This window comes from Bos mutus, chromosome 12, assembly GCF_027580195.1.
Source record: "Bos mutus isolate GX-2022 chromosome 12, NWIPB_WYAK_1.1, whole genome shotgun sequence".
Classification (NCBI taxonomy): Eukaryota; Metazoa; Chordata; class Mammalia; order Artiodactyla; family Bovidae; genus Bos; species Bos mutus.
The window spans coordinates 16,434,479-16,450,703 of record NC_091628.1 but is presented as its reverse complement, the minus strand read 5'-3'; the positions used below and the strand labels follow the sequence as shown (position 1 = coordinate 16,450,703).

General features: G+C 46.3%; 1 protein-coding gene across 2 annotated transcripts in view; it reads right to left on the bottom strand.

The window, feature by feature from the left end:
• LRCH1 (leucine rich repeats and calponin homology domain containing 1) overlaps positions 1–4,541 on the bottom strand; it is a 214,830-nt gene extending 210,289 nt beyond the window's left edge. The window contains exon 1 of one of the 2 annotated variants that reach the window (XM_070380284.1): positions 4,017–4,541. In XM_070380284.1, coding sequence (XP_070236385.1) covers positions 4,017–4,320 — 304 coding nt within the window. In that variant the 5' untranslated portion in view covers positions 4,321–4,541. The remainder of the gene's footprint in view (positions 1–4,016) is intronic. The other variant, XM_070380283.1, reaches the window with a different exon arrangement.
• Between the last annotated feature and the right edge of the window lie 11,684 nt (positions 4,542–16,225).

Here is a 16,225-nt window from a genome sequence, read left to right as displayed (position 1 = left end):
TAATGTGACCAACTTTCAACAACTGTTCTGTACATCGGATCCAAGATTTTCCTTTTCATTTTCCAGGACCTCCAGCAATCAGCCTGAGACAGACTCTTTTCTTACTCCTCTTTTCAAGTCACTTCATTTCAGTCATACAAACACCCTTTGGAACTTCCTTATCCCCAAATGACACTATTTAATAAATCAGCACTAGAACAACAACAACAAGTTTGCTTTCCCAATGAACGTATTTGTGTACTTTTTTCTCAGACCTGACTTTCTGCATCAGTTCGTATTTATTACTACCATTTGTGCTATTTTACAAGCTACTGCAAGTCACCTTTAATACAAGGCAGAGTGTATATTTCTAAACCAAGATAGCGTACATCTCCTATAAGTCTTCCCAGTTCATCCTTCAAAATCTATTTCTTCAATTATCTCCACCCTCACCGACAAGGAGAATGAAAACTCTATCAGAAGAGGTCAAGGGAGTCTCTGTTGGTCTCTGCTGTATCCTTGGTACCTAGAACAGTGCCTGGCACTGAGCAGTGCTTGGTGGGTACTTGCAGAACGAATGTTGGTTGAATGAGTCTCCAGGTACCCTCCTGGATTTTACTCCTCTCCACCCCTTCCCTGTGTGAGTATATGCCAAGTTGCTCCAGTCGTGTGCAACTCTTTGCAACCCTATGGACTGTAGCCCTCCCCAGGCTCCTCTGTCCATGGGATTTCCCAGTCAAGAACACTGGAGTGGGTTGCTGTTTCCTCCTCCAGAGATCGAACTCACGTCTCTTATGTCTCCTAAACTGGCAAGCAGACTCTTTACCACTAGCACCATGGTCAAGAACACACACACTAGAGTGAACTCATCACGGTTCCATCCCTGGTTTAGCATCTAAGTAGAGCGATGACCTTGAGCATGTATTACTCAACTCTCCCCAGCTGTACAGGAGGATCTGAACGTGCTTTTCACAAGGACCCAGCAGGGTGATGCAGAGCCCAGTCCGAGAGCTCATAGTGGCTCTTCTTCCATTCAGCCAGGGTCACCTGTGCTAACACACAGCCCTTCTTTCCCCAGCTCACCAGCCAGAAGTCTAGATCCTGACGACCAACCTATTTGCACTCAAATATGAGTAAATTGATTGGCTCAAAGGGGGAAGGCCTAAGAGTGTTGGGTTTTTTCCTATGAAAGGGATGTATGCACTTGATTAACAGAGCTTAAACATCTATTGAGCAGCCCTGGGCTTCTATATTTCTATGTTTACATCTGGGTTTTCAACTCCTGGCCAGATAAGCTACATTACCCAAGAGGGCAGTTCTGCTTAGGGTGGCTGCCAGAAGAGTTACTTTTACAAGGCATAAACCAAATGGCCTGAATTATACAACTGAATGGGGAGATAAAGCTTTCTCTGTCACTCCCTGTCTTACAAAATTTATGAAAAAGTCCACTTTACATCTCGGGTCTTCAAAGATCTTTGTGTGTCCTTCTGATTTTAAGAGATGTTCTGTAAACTAAATATGAACCCCAGAGAATCCACTGTCTCTATTGTATATGTTACTATTCAGACACTCCACTCTTCTAAAACTCTTACATGCAGGAAATGTCAGCACTGTGCACACTGGAGGTAGTTTTAACTCTTGCTTTATTTCGAGTTTTGCTCTTCCAAATAAGGAACAGTGCTCTGAGTAAACAGAGCAAAGGGCAGAACACAACTGGTTTACACCCAGCTTTGACCTGAGGCAAAAATGTTTTTGCAAAAGCAACTCTTTAACACATTTGGGTAATGAAATTTCATGTAAACGAGCTGTCTACATTGAATACTCTTTACTTCAAGAGTTGTCCTAACTTCCTACAAACTCCAGTGTCATTCCTCCTCCCATAATTAATATTGCCTTTATCCATAGGGAGTTAACCCTGACGGCTCAGATGGTAAAGACTGTCTGCAGTGCAGGAGACCCAGGTTCGATCCCTGGGAAAGGGAATGGCTATCCACTCCAGTATTCTTGCCTGGAGAGCTCCATGGACAGAGGAGCCTGGTGGGCCCAGTCCATGGGGTGTCAAAGAGTCAGACACGACTGAGGAACTAACATTTTCAGTTCACTGTCACTAAGGTTAAGCCTCCAAGATTTAACTAGTTAGAATTTTCTGCACATAGAACATGTGCAAGTGAGGTTTCGAATTAAAATCTTGCAGAACTCACAAGCACAGCTCACCACAAACAAGAAAAGGACAACGGAAATCGTGTTTTAAACACCACCATGCTTCACACAGTTAGGTCTGAACTGAAAGAGGTGGTCTCTGCTTTTAAAAGCACCGGTCTTCTCCAAGAAACACCAGTAGGGCAAACACATCAAGTTCACCCAACTTTGAAATAAACCTCAGAAGTAGAGGAACACTATTCATTGCCTCCTTCTGAACTTACAGACACAGATTGTTATTGGTCCTGCAAGCTCCATGTTCATATCCAATGAAATGAATATCCTGCCAGCTACATTTTCAGCAGTCATATCCAATCCTGCCATAGCTCACCTTACAATCTGCCGCAAAAGGGAAGTCCAACTTAACAACGGACTTTTTTCCTAAGTTAATGATTCAGGCAATTCTTGGAATAACTTCCACTTGAGAAACTGCATCTAAGTGGTCCAATCAAGAACCTCCCCAGCTGTTGACAACTCAACTCTGGAAATTCCCTCCTTTTTGCCCATTCCTGACTATCCCTAGATCCAAATTGCAAAGTTTAATGACCCCAAAGAGTGCTTTCTGCCTCTAGTGAACTCAGAAGTCTTGTCTGAATATTCATTAGGACTCTTAATAAACGTGCATTGAATTAAAGAGGGGAGCGCTGGAATCTAGCTCCAAAAGGCCACTGTCTGTCCCCTCTCCCCACCCCCACCCTCCCGCAGCGGAGGAAACAGATCTGGAGCTGACAGTCAAGCCATCCAGGATCCCAGGGGTCTGACACTCGGCCTGTGACGCAACGACAGCCAGGAGGTCTGGTTGGTGGTTCCCAAATGGGGTACCCACTGCTCTGGGAAATGCTGGGAGGCAAGATACAAACCCTCCTCCAAAGAACTGAAACCCGACGGCGGGGAACCCAGGCAGTTCTACCTGGATCCCAAGGCCCGAATCGCATTCCACCAGCCTCCTTCCTGTTTATAGATCCTGCTCCAGTAACTCCAACTACCAAAGGGAAAGCCGACCTCTCAGAAATATGTCAACACACGACATAACTTGAAAACGCTGTATGCTCATTGGCGCGAGTTACAACTTGTCGGGCTCACGGGTGGAAACCAGCGCACTTTAATTACTTTTTTTTTTTAAATATACCCTGCCGTCTCTTCCAGGGCCCCCGCAAAGATCGGATTACTGAGTACGAGGTAGCTTCAGTGGCAGGACCAAACCGCGTGGGCGGTGAGCTGGAGGCAAAGAACCAGCGAGCGGACAGCCCGGCGAAGCGGCTGCGATTTGGTTTCGCGACCAGAGCCGCCGCTCCCTCACATAGACGCAGGAAGAGGAAGCCGCGGGCACAAGTTGCCCGATCGCTCGGTGGTGTCGCCGAGGGGGGCCCGGCGGAACCGCGCCGGTGCCCTCGGGTCGGCGGAGGGCGCGCCACCTTTGTCTAGAGGCTTCCCAACCCGGACGGGCGGCGCCTCGGCGCAAAGAGGGCTTTGCCCGGGTTGGAGGCGCAGACGCGGCGCCCGGGTCCCCAGCCCCTGCGCCGGGCCCAGGAAGCGGCCGCAGCCGCCCGAAACCTCCCACTTCCACTGCGCGCACGCGGCGCGCCCGCAAGTCCCAGTCCAGCGGCCACTTCCCCGGCGCAGCAGCGGCGGGGGGGACCCACGCGCCCGCGGGCTCGGCGGCCCGGAGCAGCCCGGCTCTCCTCCGGCCGGACCGCCCACGCGGGTCCCTGCCTCGGAACAGCACGGGCCGCTGGACCCCCAGGTCAGGCCAGATCTCAGACTGGCCACCGCGTCGGGGAAGGCACGACAGCCCGCCAAACACCCACACCCACCGCCCGCCCTCGGCCCTCTCTCACCTGCCTGCACCGTGTCCGAGAGGTCATGAGCGGGGGCCGCGGTCCTGGGAAATTCCTTCAGTTTCCTGGCACTGAGGTTCAAGCCCCCGGAGTTGGCCGCTTCCTCCAGCGCGCGCTCCAGCCCCCGGTTCAAGGGCAGGTTGAAGCCCCCGCCGCCGCCGCCGCCGCCGCCTCCCGCGGCCCCGCCGCTGGCTCCGGTTCCTCCGTGGTGGTGGTGGTGGTGGTGGGGATGATGATGGGGGTGCAGCGTAGCCACCGACAGGGCAGGCACGAAAGGTTGGGGTTCGCTTCCCGGCGTCGCCATCTTCTCCCGGGCCCCCCCGCCCCGCCGCGCCGCTCCTGCGGGGGGAGGTCACACCTTTCCCCCCCGGAACGGGAGACGACAGCCCGGGGCCGAGTCCCCGCGGCGCTCCGCCGAGAGATGCCGGAGGAGGGGCGGAGGGTGTGGCAGGCGCGCGGAACCGGGAGCCGAGAGGCGGAGGCGGCCGTGGCAGCGCGGTCTCGAAGGTTTCCTGTCCCCGGGAAGCTAAGGACTGCGGCGGCGGCGGCGGCGGCGGCGGCGGGCAGCGCGCATGTGTCTCCTCCCGCCCCTGCGCCCTCCTCCCGGCGGCTCTCCCCTCCTCCGCCGCCCGCTCTCTGCTCCGCCTTCCCGCGGAGCCGTCAGTCCAGCCCCGAGCCTGCCTCCGCCGCCCCGGGCGCGGGCCCCGGCTGCTGCCGCGCGCCGGCGCCGGGCTGCCCCGGTACTCGCTTGGGGCTGGACGCGGGGAGATCACGGGGTAGGCGAGAGGCTATCTCAATTCTGCGAATTATTCGGATTCTTTGACCTCCAGTCCCCTCCCAACCCCCAGAGGCAGTGTTTCACGGTAGGATCAGACTAACAGACGACCCCCGCCCCTAGCGTTTGGGCACCTCCAGTGGGCCAGACGCTGGTCTCCGTTGTCGGCGTTCGTGATCTCAGGAATCTAGGGGACCCCGTGAGCGGAAAAATTGTTTCCCTCAGCCCACAGAGGAAGTGAAGAAACCCGTCTGAGGTCACCCAGGCAGTCAGAGGCGGAGCTGGGTTTGAAAGGAGAGCCTTCGGACTCTAGGCTTGCGCCCTTGTAAACGCCGGGGCTGGACGCCGCTGCGAACAGCTTAGGAGTGGAGCAGAGCGTTTTCTGAGCGATGGCAGAAAACTACAGGCACAGAAAGGAAGGAGTTTTCAAGATGCAGGTCGTTTCTATGGTGGACAGAACCCACTGTCGTGTGAGGAAGAGGGGCTGGCTGTGGCTGGCTGAGCCCGGAATTGGGTGGAGTTGGAGGGGTCAGAAAGGCAGTGACCCCAACTATAAAATAACCCGGTCCCGGTTGGAGCCTGCGCACAGGTGTTCGTCAAGGTGACCTTGTGAGCTTCTTTTAGCCCCTGTTCACCTTCTGCCCAGACCAACACCAGGGGCATCAGAACTTCTGACAGCCTAAGAGTAGAACAGTTGGAAGGTTAATAACGTCCCTCTCCTTTCTGAAGTTTCGGTTCCAACTCTCTAAGGCTCTATACCCAAGTCTTGAGCAGCGACCTTGTGAGGGACTTAGCTAAGGGAAGAGGATGCAGGTCAAATAAGAAAATAATTCAACCCTTGGTGGAGGGGGAGATGGTGTTTTAAGTGGTGATGCGGAAAGGTGATGATCTAAAGTACCGCATGGTCGATGTCACTTGCACTGACTGAGCGCTGAGTAAGTAGTACCTCTTGATTCCCTCAGGAGTCTAGGGTGAGTTCAAAGTTCTAACCTCGGAGGAGGAGACAAGCGCCACCTGCTGGAATCCTCCGCCAAAACCTCCTCTCACCAGCTCCTTTTTCGCCCCTCTGCCCCTCAGACTTTTTTTTTTTTTTTTTTTTAATGTATTTGGTTGTGCCAGGTCTTAGTTGCGGGCATGTGGGATCTAGTTCCCTAACCAGGGGTTGAACCTGGGACCCCTGCCTTGGGAGCTCGGAGTTTTAGCCATTGGACCTGCAGGGAAGTCCCAGGCTTTTAAAAGCCAGGCTTGTGGATGATGATGATGATGGTGAATGTGCAAGCATACTTATAAAAATAACCTACGGTTTCCTTTCCTCTCTGGTATTTCTCCAAAAAGCCAGTGAGAAACAGAGACACAGAAAAATATGCATTTCGAAAAAAAGAAAAAGAAAAAAGAAAGAAAGAAAAAGATGCATTTGAAAATCTTCCGCTAAATCCAGGTGGTGGTGTGTGTGATCAGTCTGCAGGGTATGGTTGAGGACACCTTCTGACTGACTTATGTAGTTCAGGCTGTGAATCGTGGTGCATCATGTACTATTTTAAGACCACAAATTCTTTTTTTTTTTTTTAGAGGAAAATATGGGATATAGCAATCTGTCCTTATGTTAGGTTGACTTAGTTATGATAGCTTGCTTTAAACTTTTCCTTCTCCAGATTCTAAAGTGTAAACTCCTTGAAGGAGGGACCTAGTCATGTTTGCAACTTCTTTCCCATAGCTCAAAATCCAGAAAAGTTCTTTGCATATGATGAGTGCGCAATGAAGATTAGTAATTAAGCATTGCACAATAGGCCAAGTGGCTTACAGTTTGCTATTTGTTGGTACATCTTTCAAAGGATGTCCTTAAATGAAGAAAATTTTTTTTAAATGGGCGGGGAGGGGGTGTTACTTTACCCTTGAAACTGATCTTGGTTATTTATAAACAGTCAAGAAACTTGACAAGCCATTTTCTCTTGCTGTCTAGCTTCTTCACTATTTTTTCAATCAGGTGGACATCTCTGATTTATTTGATACAAATCTCTTCTGAAAACAGAATCTTCTTCCTGTTCTACTCTCCCCACACCATCCATGCACACAGTCTTCTGATAACTGCTATGTTATCACATCAACCCAGTTAACCATCTTGGTTATTTTGGAAGGAAACTTCTGACCAAATGACGGAACATCCAGAGAATCAGTGGATCCTGACTGTTCAGACCCTAGATTCTGCCTGTTCCTAAGTCACATCTTTAGTTTCTATGAGATAGCCAGTGGTGTGTTGATAATACATTGTGCTGTTTGTGTGTGTCAGTTTTATTTGGTTTTTCTGTCAGTGCAACCAAAGATTCTAAATATTTAGTCTTTTATCTTAGTCTTTATTCCCCCTTGTTTTCTAAAATAGCCTCATTTGGGGATGGTCCACAAATAATCTTGTACCAACTATTTGGATGATGGCAGCTAACCTTTTACCAGGCTTGGTCTTTAGTACTTTCCAATCATTTCACAAAGTTAATAGAATTCAAATGCTTAAGAAAAGTGGGGAAATAGAAATGCCCCCTGATAAAATAATATCACTATTAGAAGGAAATTGATCAGTTTCATCAACAAATCAAAAAAAATTTAGAACCTATTTTTTAAATTTTTGTCCTCAGTGAACATACCAGATCATACAGTCTTCCATGTGTAAGACCCAGCTCTTTTACTCTCACCTGAAAATGGAGTTGCGGGCAAGTTGTAAAAATCTAGCTTATTAAGAATGGCCGATAGCATGGCCATCTAGGGGTATCTCTTTTTTTTGAAAGTGTAGTATTCTAGATTTTTTTAATTTATTTTTATTTATTTAATTGAATTATAGTTGATTTACAATATTGTGTTAGTTTCAGGTGTACAGCAAAATGATTCAGCTATATAGATATACAGAGAGATTTATATAATCTTTTTCAGATTCCTTTCCATTATAGGTTATTACAAGATACTGAATATGGTTTCCTCTGCTATACAGTAGGTCTTTGTGGTTTATCTGTTTTATATATAGTAGTGTGTATATATTAATCCCAAACTTCTAATTTACCCCCCCATCTTTCCCCACTGGTAACCATAAATTTGTTTTTTATGTCTGTGAGTCTATTTCTGTTTTGTAAATCAGTTCAGTTCAGTTGCTCAGTTGTATCTGACTCTTTGCCACCCCATGGATTGCAGCACGCCAGGCCTCCCTGTCCATCGCCAGCTCCCAGAGCTTGCTCAAACTCATGTCTATTGAGTCAGTGATGCCATCCAACCATCTCATCCTCTGTCGTCCCCTTCTCCTCCTGCCTTCAATCTTTCCCAGCAGCAGGGTCTTTTCCAATGAGTCGGTTCTTTGCATCAGATGGCCAAAGTATTGGAGTTTCAGCTTCAGCACCAGTCCTTCCAATGAATATTCAGGACTGATTTCCTTTAGGATTGAGTGGCTTGATCTCCTTGCAGTCCAAGGGACTCTCAAGAGTTCTCCAACACCACAGTTCAAAGGCATCAATTCTTCGGCGCTCAGCTTTCTTTACAGTCCAGCTCTCACATACGTACATGACTGCTGGAAAAACCATAGCTTTGACTAGACAGACCTTGGTGAGCAAAGTAGTGTCTCTGCTTTTTAATATGCTGTCTAGGTAGGTCATAGCTTTTCTTCCAAGAAGCAAGCATCTTTTAATTTCATGGCTGCAGTCACCATCTGCAGTGATTTTTGGAGCCCCCCAAAATAAAGTCTGCCACTGTTTCCCTTGTTTCCCCATCTATTTGCCATGAAGTGATGGGACCAGATGCCATGATCTTAATTTTCTTAATGTTGAGTTTTAAGCCAACTTTTTCACTCTCTTCTTTCACTTTCATCAAGAGGCTCTTTAGTTCTTCGATTTCTGCCATGAGGATGGCTTCATCTGAGGTTACTGATATTTCTCCCTGCAATCTTGATTCCAATTTGTACTTCATCCAGCCCAGCATTTCGTGTGATGTACTCTGCACATAAATTAAATAAGGATGGTGACAATATACAGCTTTGACGTACTCTTTTGCTGTTTTGGAACCAGTCTGTTGTTCCATGTCCAGTTCTAACTGTTGCTTCTTGACCTGCATACAGATTTCTCAGGAGGCAGGTAAGGTGGTCTGATTTTGTAAATAAGTTCATTTATATCATTCTGTTTTAGATTCCACATATAAGGGATGTCATATGATATTTGTCTTTCTCTGACGTACTTCACTTAGTATGATAATCTCTAGGTCCGTCCATGTTGCTGCAAATGGCCTTATTTCATTCTTTTTTATGACTGAGTAATATTCCATTATATATATCTATGTGTACATCATCTTCATCCATTCATTTGTCAAGGAATAGATAGGTTGCTACCATGTCTTGGCTATTGTGTTAATAAATAATTCTTCTATGAACTTTGAGGTGTGGGTGTCTTTTCAAATTGGAATTTTCTCTGGATATACGCCAAGGCAGTTGTGTCTGTCATAGTCCCGACTGTCCCCTCCAACCACAGGTAGATAAGTGCATCCATCAAACTCTCCTGAAAAGTGAAGGAAAAGCACTCCAAAACTATAGGCAAATAACAAAAAGCTTTTGACTCCAAAGGCAGCACATCAGGGCTGTGCTGTGTGTGCTAAGTTGCTTCAGTCATGTCCGACTCTTTGTGACCCCATGGACTGTAGCCCGCCAGGCTCCTCTGTCCATGGGGATTCTCCAGGCAAGAATACTGGAGTGGGTTGCCATGCCCTCCTCAGGGGATCTTCCCAACCCATGTATCAAACCCAGGTCTCCCACACTGCAGGCAGATTCTTTACCGTTTGAGCCACCAGGGAAGCTCTTTTATCTTGCTTCATATTCTTCTTTAGCCTCTCAGCTTCAGTTTTCTCCCTCCTTCCTAAAAAAGAACCAAGAATATTTCCTGATTAATACCACCCTTTTTACTCCCTCCACAGGCTCTCAGTACTAAAGTTTTCTCTTTGTACTGTATCTGTAAATATTTATCAGTAAATATTTATCTGTAAATGATCAGGGTATGTAGGTTGTATTCATTAACTTTCAAGTACATCATTAACTTTCAAGTACATTCATTAACTTTTAAGTACATCAAATGCAGAGCTCAGTTCTTTTTTTTCCTAAGAAATTAAATAAATAATGTTTGAGATATTTTTATATTATAAGGCAACTAATAATACCAATGTGAATTTCTCTGAAGATAATCAATACTTCCTTGGCATGTTTAGGAGATTTTATTTTATTCTATTTTGCATTCCAAAACACTAATCTAACAAAGCAAACTTACGTGAGAAAAATTAGAACAATGTCCAGAGTTTTTCATTAAAGCCAAATGCATTCAGTTTTAAGAATTGTATATAAGTGTTGAACTGTATGTGTAAATATGACATCATGCTTTCCTATTTTTTTTCCTAGTGGAAAAAATAAAACAATGGTAATTCTTGCCAAATTAGTCTATCCTTATTTGGGCAAAAAAGAAAAATGGGCTACTAGAGTTGGCTTTCAAAATCAATATTTTTAATTGAATTTTTTTCCTTATCCTTGAAATCAAAAAGTCTATAAACTCCTTGCTTAGATTCTTGGTTTTCTTTTTTTTTTTTCTTTTAATAAACTTTTTATTTTGTATTGGAGTATAGCCAGTTAACAGCGTTGTGATAGTTTCAGGTAAACAGTCAAAGGACTCAGCCATACATATACATGTGCCCATTCTCCCCAAACTCCCCTCCCACCCAGACTGCCACATAACTTTGAGCAGAGTTCCTTATGCTATACAGCAGGACCTTGCTGGTATTCCATTTTAATAGATTCTTGGTTTTCTTAAAAGAGAGTTAGACATACTGCACTCCAGCTACCTGCTTTCAAGCTTTTTCTCAAGCTTTGCTCACACCAACTGTAATCTAATGTATTTTCTAGGCATTCTTGTTCCAGGGTTTATCATTAAGTCTCAAAAGAAAATATTGTCTGCCATTTGATTTTAAAAATATTTCACAGATGACTATTGTTCAGACCAAAACTTTCTTTCTACTCCAACCTCCCAATAAAAATCCTCAGTCCCCTCACAGAGGCTTATTTTCCCTTCTCAATGAGAAAGCCTTAGAAGCAACTGCGGTGGCCAGGCCCCGCTCAGCTGTTTCTTCCAGTTCTCTCCAAGATAAAGCAGAGCTCTAGCTCCCTGACCAGGGAGTCTTTATTTACGGCTTCCTTTCCACGGCAACTTCTATTAAATGGAAAAACCACAAAATCGGGGCCATCGAGATAGCAGTCTCTAAGAGGCTCTCTGAATGACCAGAGAGGAGCCATCTGTGAATGAGTTGTTTTATGGGCTTTAATCTGTGTGCTAGTTCATAAACATACTTGGGCTTAGGATAGAATGCCAATTTTGCATGACTTTTATTATTTTTAAATAATATTTTTAAAAGTACATGTATATATGATATAGCCAATTGTGTAGCAGAAAGATAGCATTCTGACCTAGTACTTATGAGACATATAGCATTTGGAAAGAAACTATGAGGAAAATATAGTTTGGATCACTCAGGTGAGAAAATGTAATGAGAAGACTTTCTTTGGCTTAATGAGGTTGATATCTCCTTAAGGAAAAAAATATCAGTGACCAACAGCGGACCCTCTGGTTCCTGCCGGAAGTTTGTTAAGTGGCTACTAGGGAAAAAATCACGGGACAGTAAGGACAGAAGGGGCCCAGCTAACTGGACTTTGATTTATAAAGAAATGTATTTTACGTACTGACTTTTTAAAGATGTGACTATATAAATGTTAGGTCACAGGTAGGAATAGATAATAGCTTTACTGTGATTTATTTTTCCCAAAATTCACCTATTCTTTATATTAGCTTATTGGTGTATACATAATGCATATTATGTTATTGGTTTGTAGTGTAATGGATATATGAAATATTTAAGGGAACCAGCTGTTTGTTTACAAATAAATTGGTTAACTTGCATGCAGAAACTGAAGCAGCACTATCCTTTATATGTACCCCTGAAGATCCCCTGGAGGAGGATGGCAACCCACTCTAGTATTCTTGCCTGGAGAATCCCATGGACAGAGGAGCCTGGCGGGTTGCAGTCCATGGGGTTCCAAAGAGTCGGACACGACTGAGCAACTAACACTCAGGAATCATGCATAAAGTGCTTCATTGCCAAATAAGTTTGAGTTCAAAAGGTTTAGAAGTTATTTTACTCTAGGACCTCTCAGAGCCTTTGATATGCTAACATGCATTGTGAATATGCAAGAGGGAGAGAGGATGTACATCTCTGGGGTGCCAGCAATGCAGGAGTTTGATCCCTGGGTCAGGAAGATCCCCTGGAGAAGGAAATGGCAACCCACTCCAGTATTCTTGCCTGGGAAATCACATGGACAGAAGAGCCTGGCAGGCTACAGTCCATGGGTCTCAAAAGAGTCAGACATGACTTACATGTATAAATACATAGGATTGGCCAAAGAGTTCATTTGGGTTTTTCTAGTGAGCTGTAAACAAAAAACCCGAACGAACTTTTGGCTGACTCAATATATATATAACATTAACATGTCTAACATGTGCTTAGTTATATATGTTAGCATATGTGTAACAATCATAATGAGGCTTCCAAGGTGGCGCTAGTGGTAAAGAAACCGTCTGCCAATGCAGGAGATGCAAGAGACACGAGTTTGATCCCTGGGTTGGGAAGATCTCCTGGATTAGGAAATGGCAACCCACTCCAGTATTCTTGCCTGGAAAATTCCATGGACAGAGGAGCCTGGGTGGCTACAGTCCATGGGGTCACAAAGAATCAGACACGACTAGAACACACACACAGCAGCAGCAACATACCTAATAAATAACACACGTATATAGCATAACTATGTATATAATAAATAAGAATTTACCACCAAATCAATATTTTAAATAGGCCAAGTGTCACTAACGCAGCACCTCCAGTAAATACTGTTCCAGGCCTATTGTTCATTAGGTGGATTTTAAAGGAACTAAAAAGTCTTCCTATTTATACTTAAGGTACTTTGCATCTAACTAAAACAGTAATTTATATGTTCCCTCGAGACAGCTTTAAGACTCTTGATGTCATTACAGGGCTATTTTCCAAGGCCAAGGCTATCATTACTGCCTTGTCAGATGCAGAACTGGGTTGGGGGTGGCGTCCCAGAGTGGCTGCTCTTCCCCAATTTAGTAGGAAATGCACTCTGGCTCTGAGGACATTCCGAGCTGTATCTCAGATCATTCCAATGCATCATTTGAAGAGGGGTCAGACCTGGACCCGGGATAAGGCCTCCTGATGAAGTGACATTGCAAAAACAGGAACAGGATCATCCCAGGCTTATCTCCTGGCAACCATATCAATGGGGAGCACAACCTACTGTGGGTTTAGAAGCAAAACCAGTTAGAACTTCCAGCAGTTTCTGGTTGGTGCAAAAAGAGCCAAGTCAGGATTAGTGGGATTCAGACTGGACCCCTGACCAGAAAGGAGCTTCACTCCAGGGAGGGTGAGCAGTGCTAGAATCCCTCACAGGAGCCACACGGGGCGTGTGGTCTAAAGGTCCGTCCCAGACACCGGCAGCCCCAGACAATCGAGAGAGAACAAGGACAGTTTCAGGTCTGCAGCTTGAAGCAAGCTGCAAGGAGTGTGTCCTTAGAGCCCAGCTCTGGGAGAAGTGTCCAGGAGGCAAACGGGCTCCCCAGCCCAGTGGTTGGAAGATGGAGCCCCAGGCCCGATGGTGAGCTGCAGGCCAATCAGGAAGCACTGCATCCACGAACTATGTCTGCAAAGATGGGCAAGGATGTATAAGAAACTGCTAACAGTGATTGCTCCCGGAAGGAAAACTCAGGGAAGGGTAGAAAAGAGATTTCATCTTTCTCTGGTACCTTTTGTTCAGTTTAAATGTTTCATTTGTGCATCCATGGGCTTCCCTGGTGGCTCAGACAGTAAAGAAGGTGCCTACTTTACAGGAGCCACAGGAGACTCGGGTTTGATTCCTGGGTCAGGAAGATCCCTTGGAAATGGCAACCCACTCCAGAACTCTTTTTTTCAAGCAATTAATTACATTTTTTAAAATACCCATTGAGAAGATGGAGCTTGGGTCAATAGTCCCTGGGGAACTGTTGGTGAGTCCTGAGGAAGAGTGCTCTATGGGATAAATCAGAAGTGAAGAAGTGAGCCAGAATATTGCAGTGAAAGGGGGGTGAGATGAGAAGGGCTTGGACCGCAAGGAGACACAGGATGGGAAATACCTGGAAGAAGCAACAGAGCCTCAGTTTTCAGCCAAGGTTTGCTGAGTCACCACTGCTGCTGCTACTGCTAAGTTGCTTCAGTTGTGTCCGACTCTGTGCGACCCCATAGAAGGCAGCCCACCAGGCTCTGCCGTCCCTGGGATTCTCCAGGCAAGAATACTGGAGTGGGGTGCCATTTCCTTCTCCAATGCATGAAAGTGAAAAGTGAAAGTGAAGTCGCTCAGTCATGTCCGACCATCAGCGACCCCATGGACTGCAGCCTTCCAGGCTCCTCCGTCCATGGGATTTCCCAGGCAAGAGTACTGGAGTGGGCTGCCATTGCCTTCTCCATGAGCCTCTGCTAAGTCAGGTCAATGCTAGGCACTGGACGTGAATGGAGGGACATCCTATCTATACCCTGCATTTATATCAGATGCCAGAGGCAAAGAGGAGACGTAGAAAGCCCTGCTTGGAGAGAGCAAATACAGAGCAGCTTATGAACATCCAGACTGAAGACACTGGAAGAAGACAAGGGAAGCAGAAACAGGAGGTATAAGCTATTTACTGGGCTTCTCAAGTGGTGATAATGGTAAAGAACCCATCTGCCAATGCAGAAGACAAGACATAAGAGAAGCAGGTTCGATTCCTGGGTCAGGAAGGTTCCCTGGAGGAGGATATGGCAGCTCATTCCAGCATTCTTGCCTGGAGAAGACCATGGACAGAGGAACCTGGCGGGTCCATGGAGTTGCAAAGAGTTGGACGCAACTGAAGCAACTGAGCACTCAAGCACACAGCTATTAACTCAAAGGATTAGGAGATTGGGAAAAGGAAAAAGTTTGAAAAGTGGCTAAAAAGACAAGTAGGCTTCCCCAGTGGAAAAGAATCTGCCTATAATGCATGAGACGCAGGTTCAATCCCTGGGTCAGGAAGATCCGTTAGGGGAGGGCATGGAAACCCACTCCAGTTTTCTTGCCTGGAGAATCCCACGGACTGAGGAGCCTGGCAGGCTTTGGTCCATGGGGTCACAGTCAGACACGACTGAGGTGCACCAAGTACGCGTGCGTGTACAAAAAGGCAAACAGAACAGAGAAACTGTTTTAATGTTTAAGATAAGGAAGATCTGAGAAGACCTGGGAAGAGAATGGAAAGCCCGTGGGGAAGGCAAGATTGGAGCCCCCATAGGAGAAAGCAGCATGAGTGTGGAGCGGAGGGTTAGAACTGGGACATCCAAAAAGGGGGTGGAGATGAGAAGGATGGAGTCCAGGAGAGAATAGAGGATGCAGAGCCCCCCCTTTGAGCCTGGAGTGAAAAAGTCAAGAGACCTGAGTACAACTGATATGCCAAAGTATTGGTTCAGAGCACTTAGGGCTTATACGCTGAGCAGTTTAGAATCTAAATGTATATGATCTGCTAAGAACAGAACTGGAGGTTGGAGGCAGGAAGGGAGATGTGTGAACAATATTTCCAAATCAGAAAACACACATTATAATCAGAAATATTTGATCTGTGACTCTCGCATCTAACGAGCACATTGACCCATCACTGAAACCTTGATGGTGTGCTCAAGTGATGTTTTTCCTCCTGGACGCATATATTTTCTTATAATCCTTTCCTAATCACAAAATCCAACATGTCTTAAAACATGTAGCTTGGTGTTTAAGATGGAAGAATAAACTGGCTCCTAATAAAAGACCCATTCCTTTCTGAATACCTCCCACAGGCAGGGCCACACCATAAAGCTTGTCCACAGCCTGTCACCTCCTCAGCTATGGAGGCCTCAGGAATCCAGTCCAACTTCCCCATTCTACAGACTAGGAAACTGAAATAGACGCGCTTCCCCATTCTACAGACTAGGAAACTGAAATAGACGCGTGAGGGTGACTTGCCCAGTGCTGCGTGCTGGCCAGTGCAGACATGTGGACCAGGACTCGGGTATCCATTTCCTGTCCGCTGTGTTCTCCTTGTCCCTCGTGAGACTGGAAGTTAACTGCCTGCCATGACCTACCCTGCTGGAAGGTCTGCTCTTGTCCTCCCATCATGATGGATCATTTGCTTTCTGCCTGAGTGCAACTTTATTATAGGGGTGTCATCTAGGGCACTAGCTCACAGGGGTGATGCTGGACAAGGGCTGTGTTGGGATCTGGTTGGAGGGGCCTGAGATGGTCTAGCTACTTGACTCTGACACAGGCAGTGCGCCCTGGGCCAGCTGAAGGGTGATG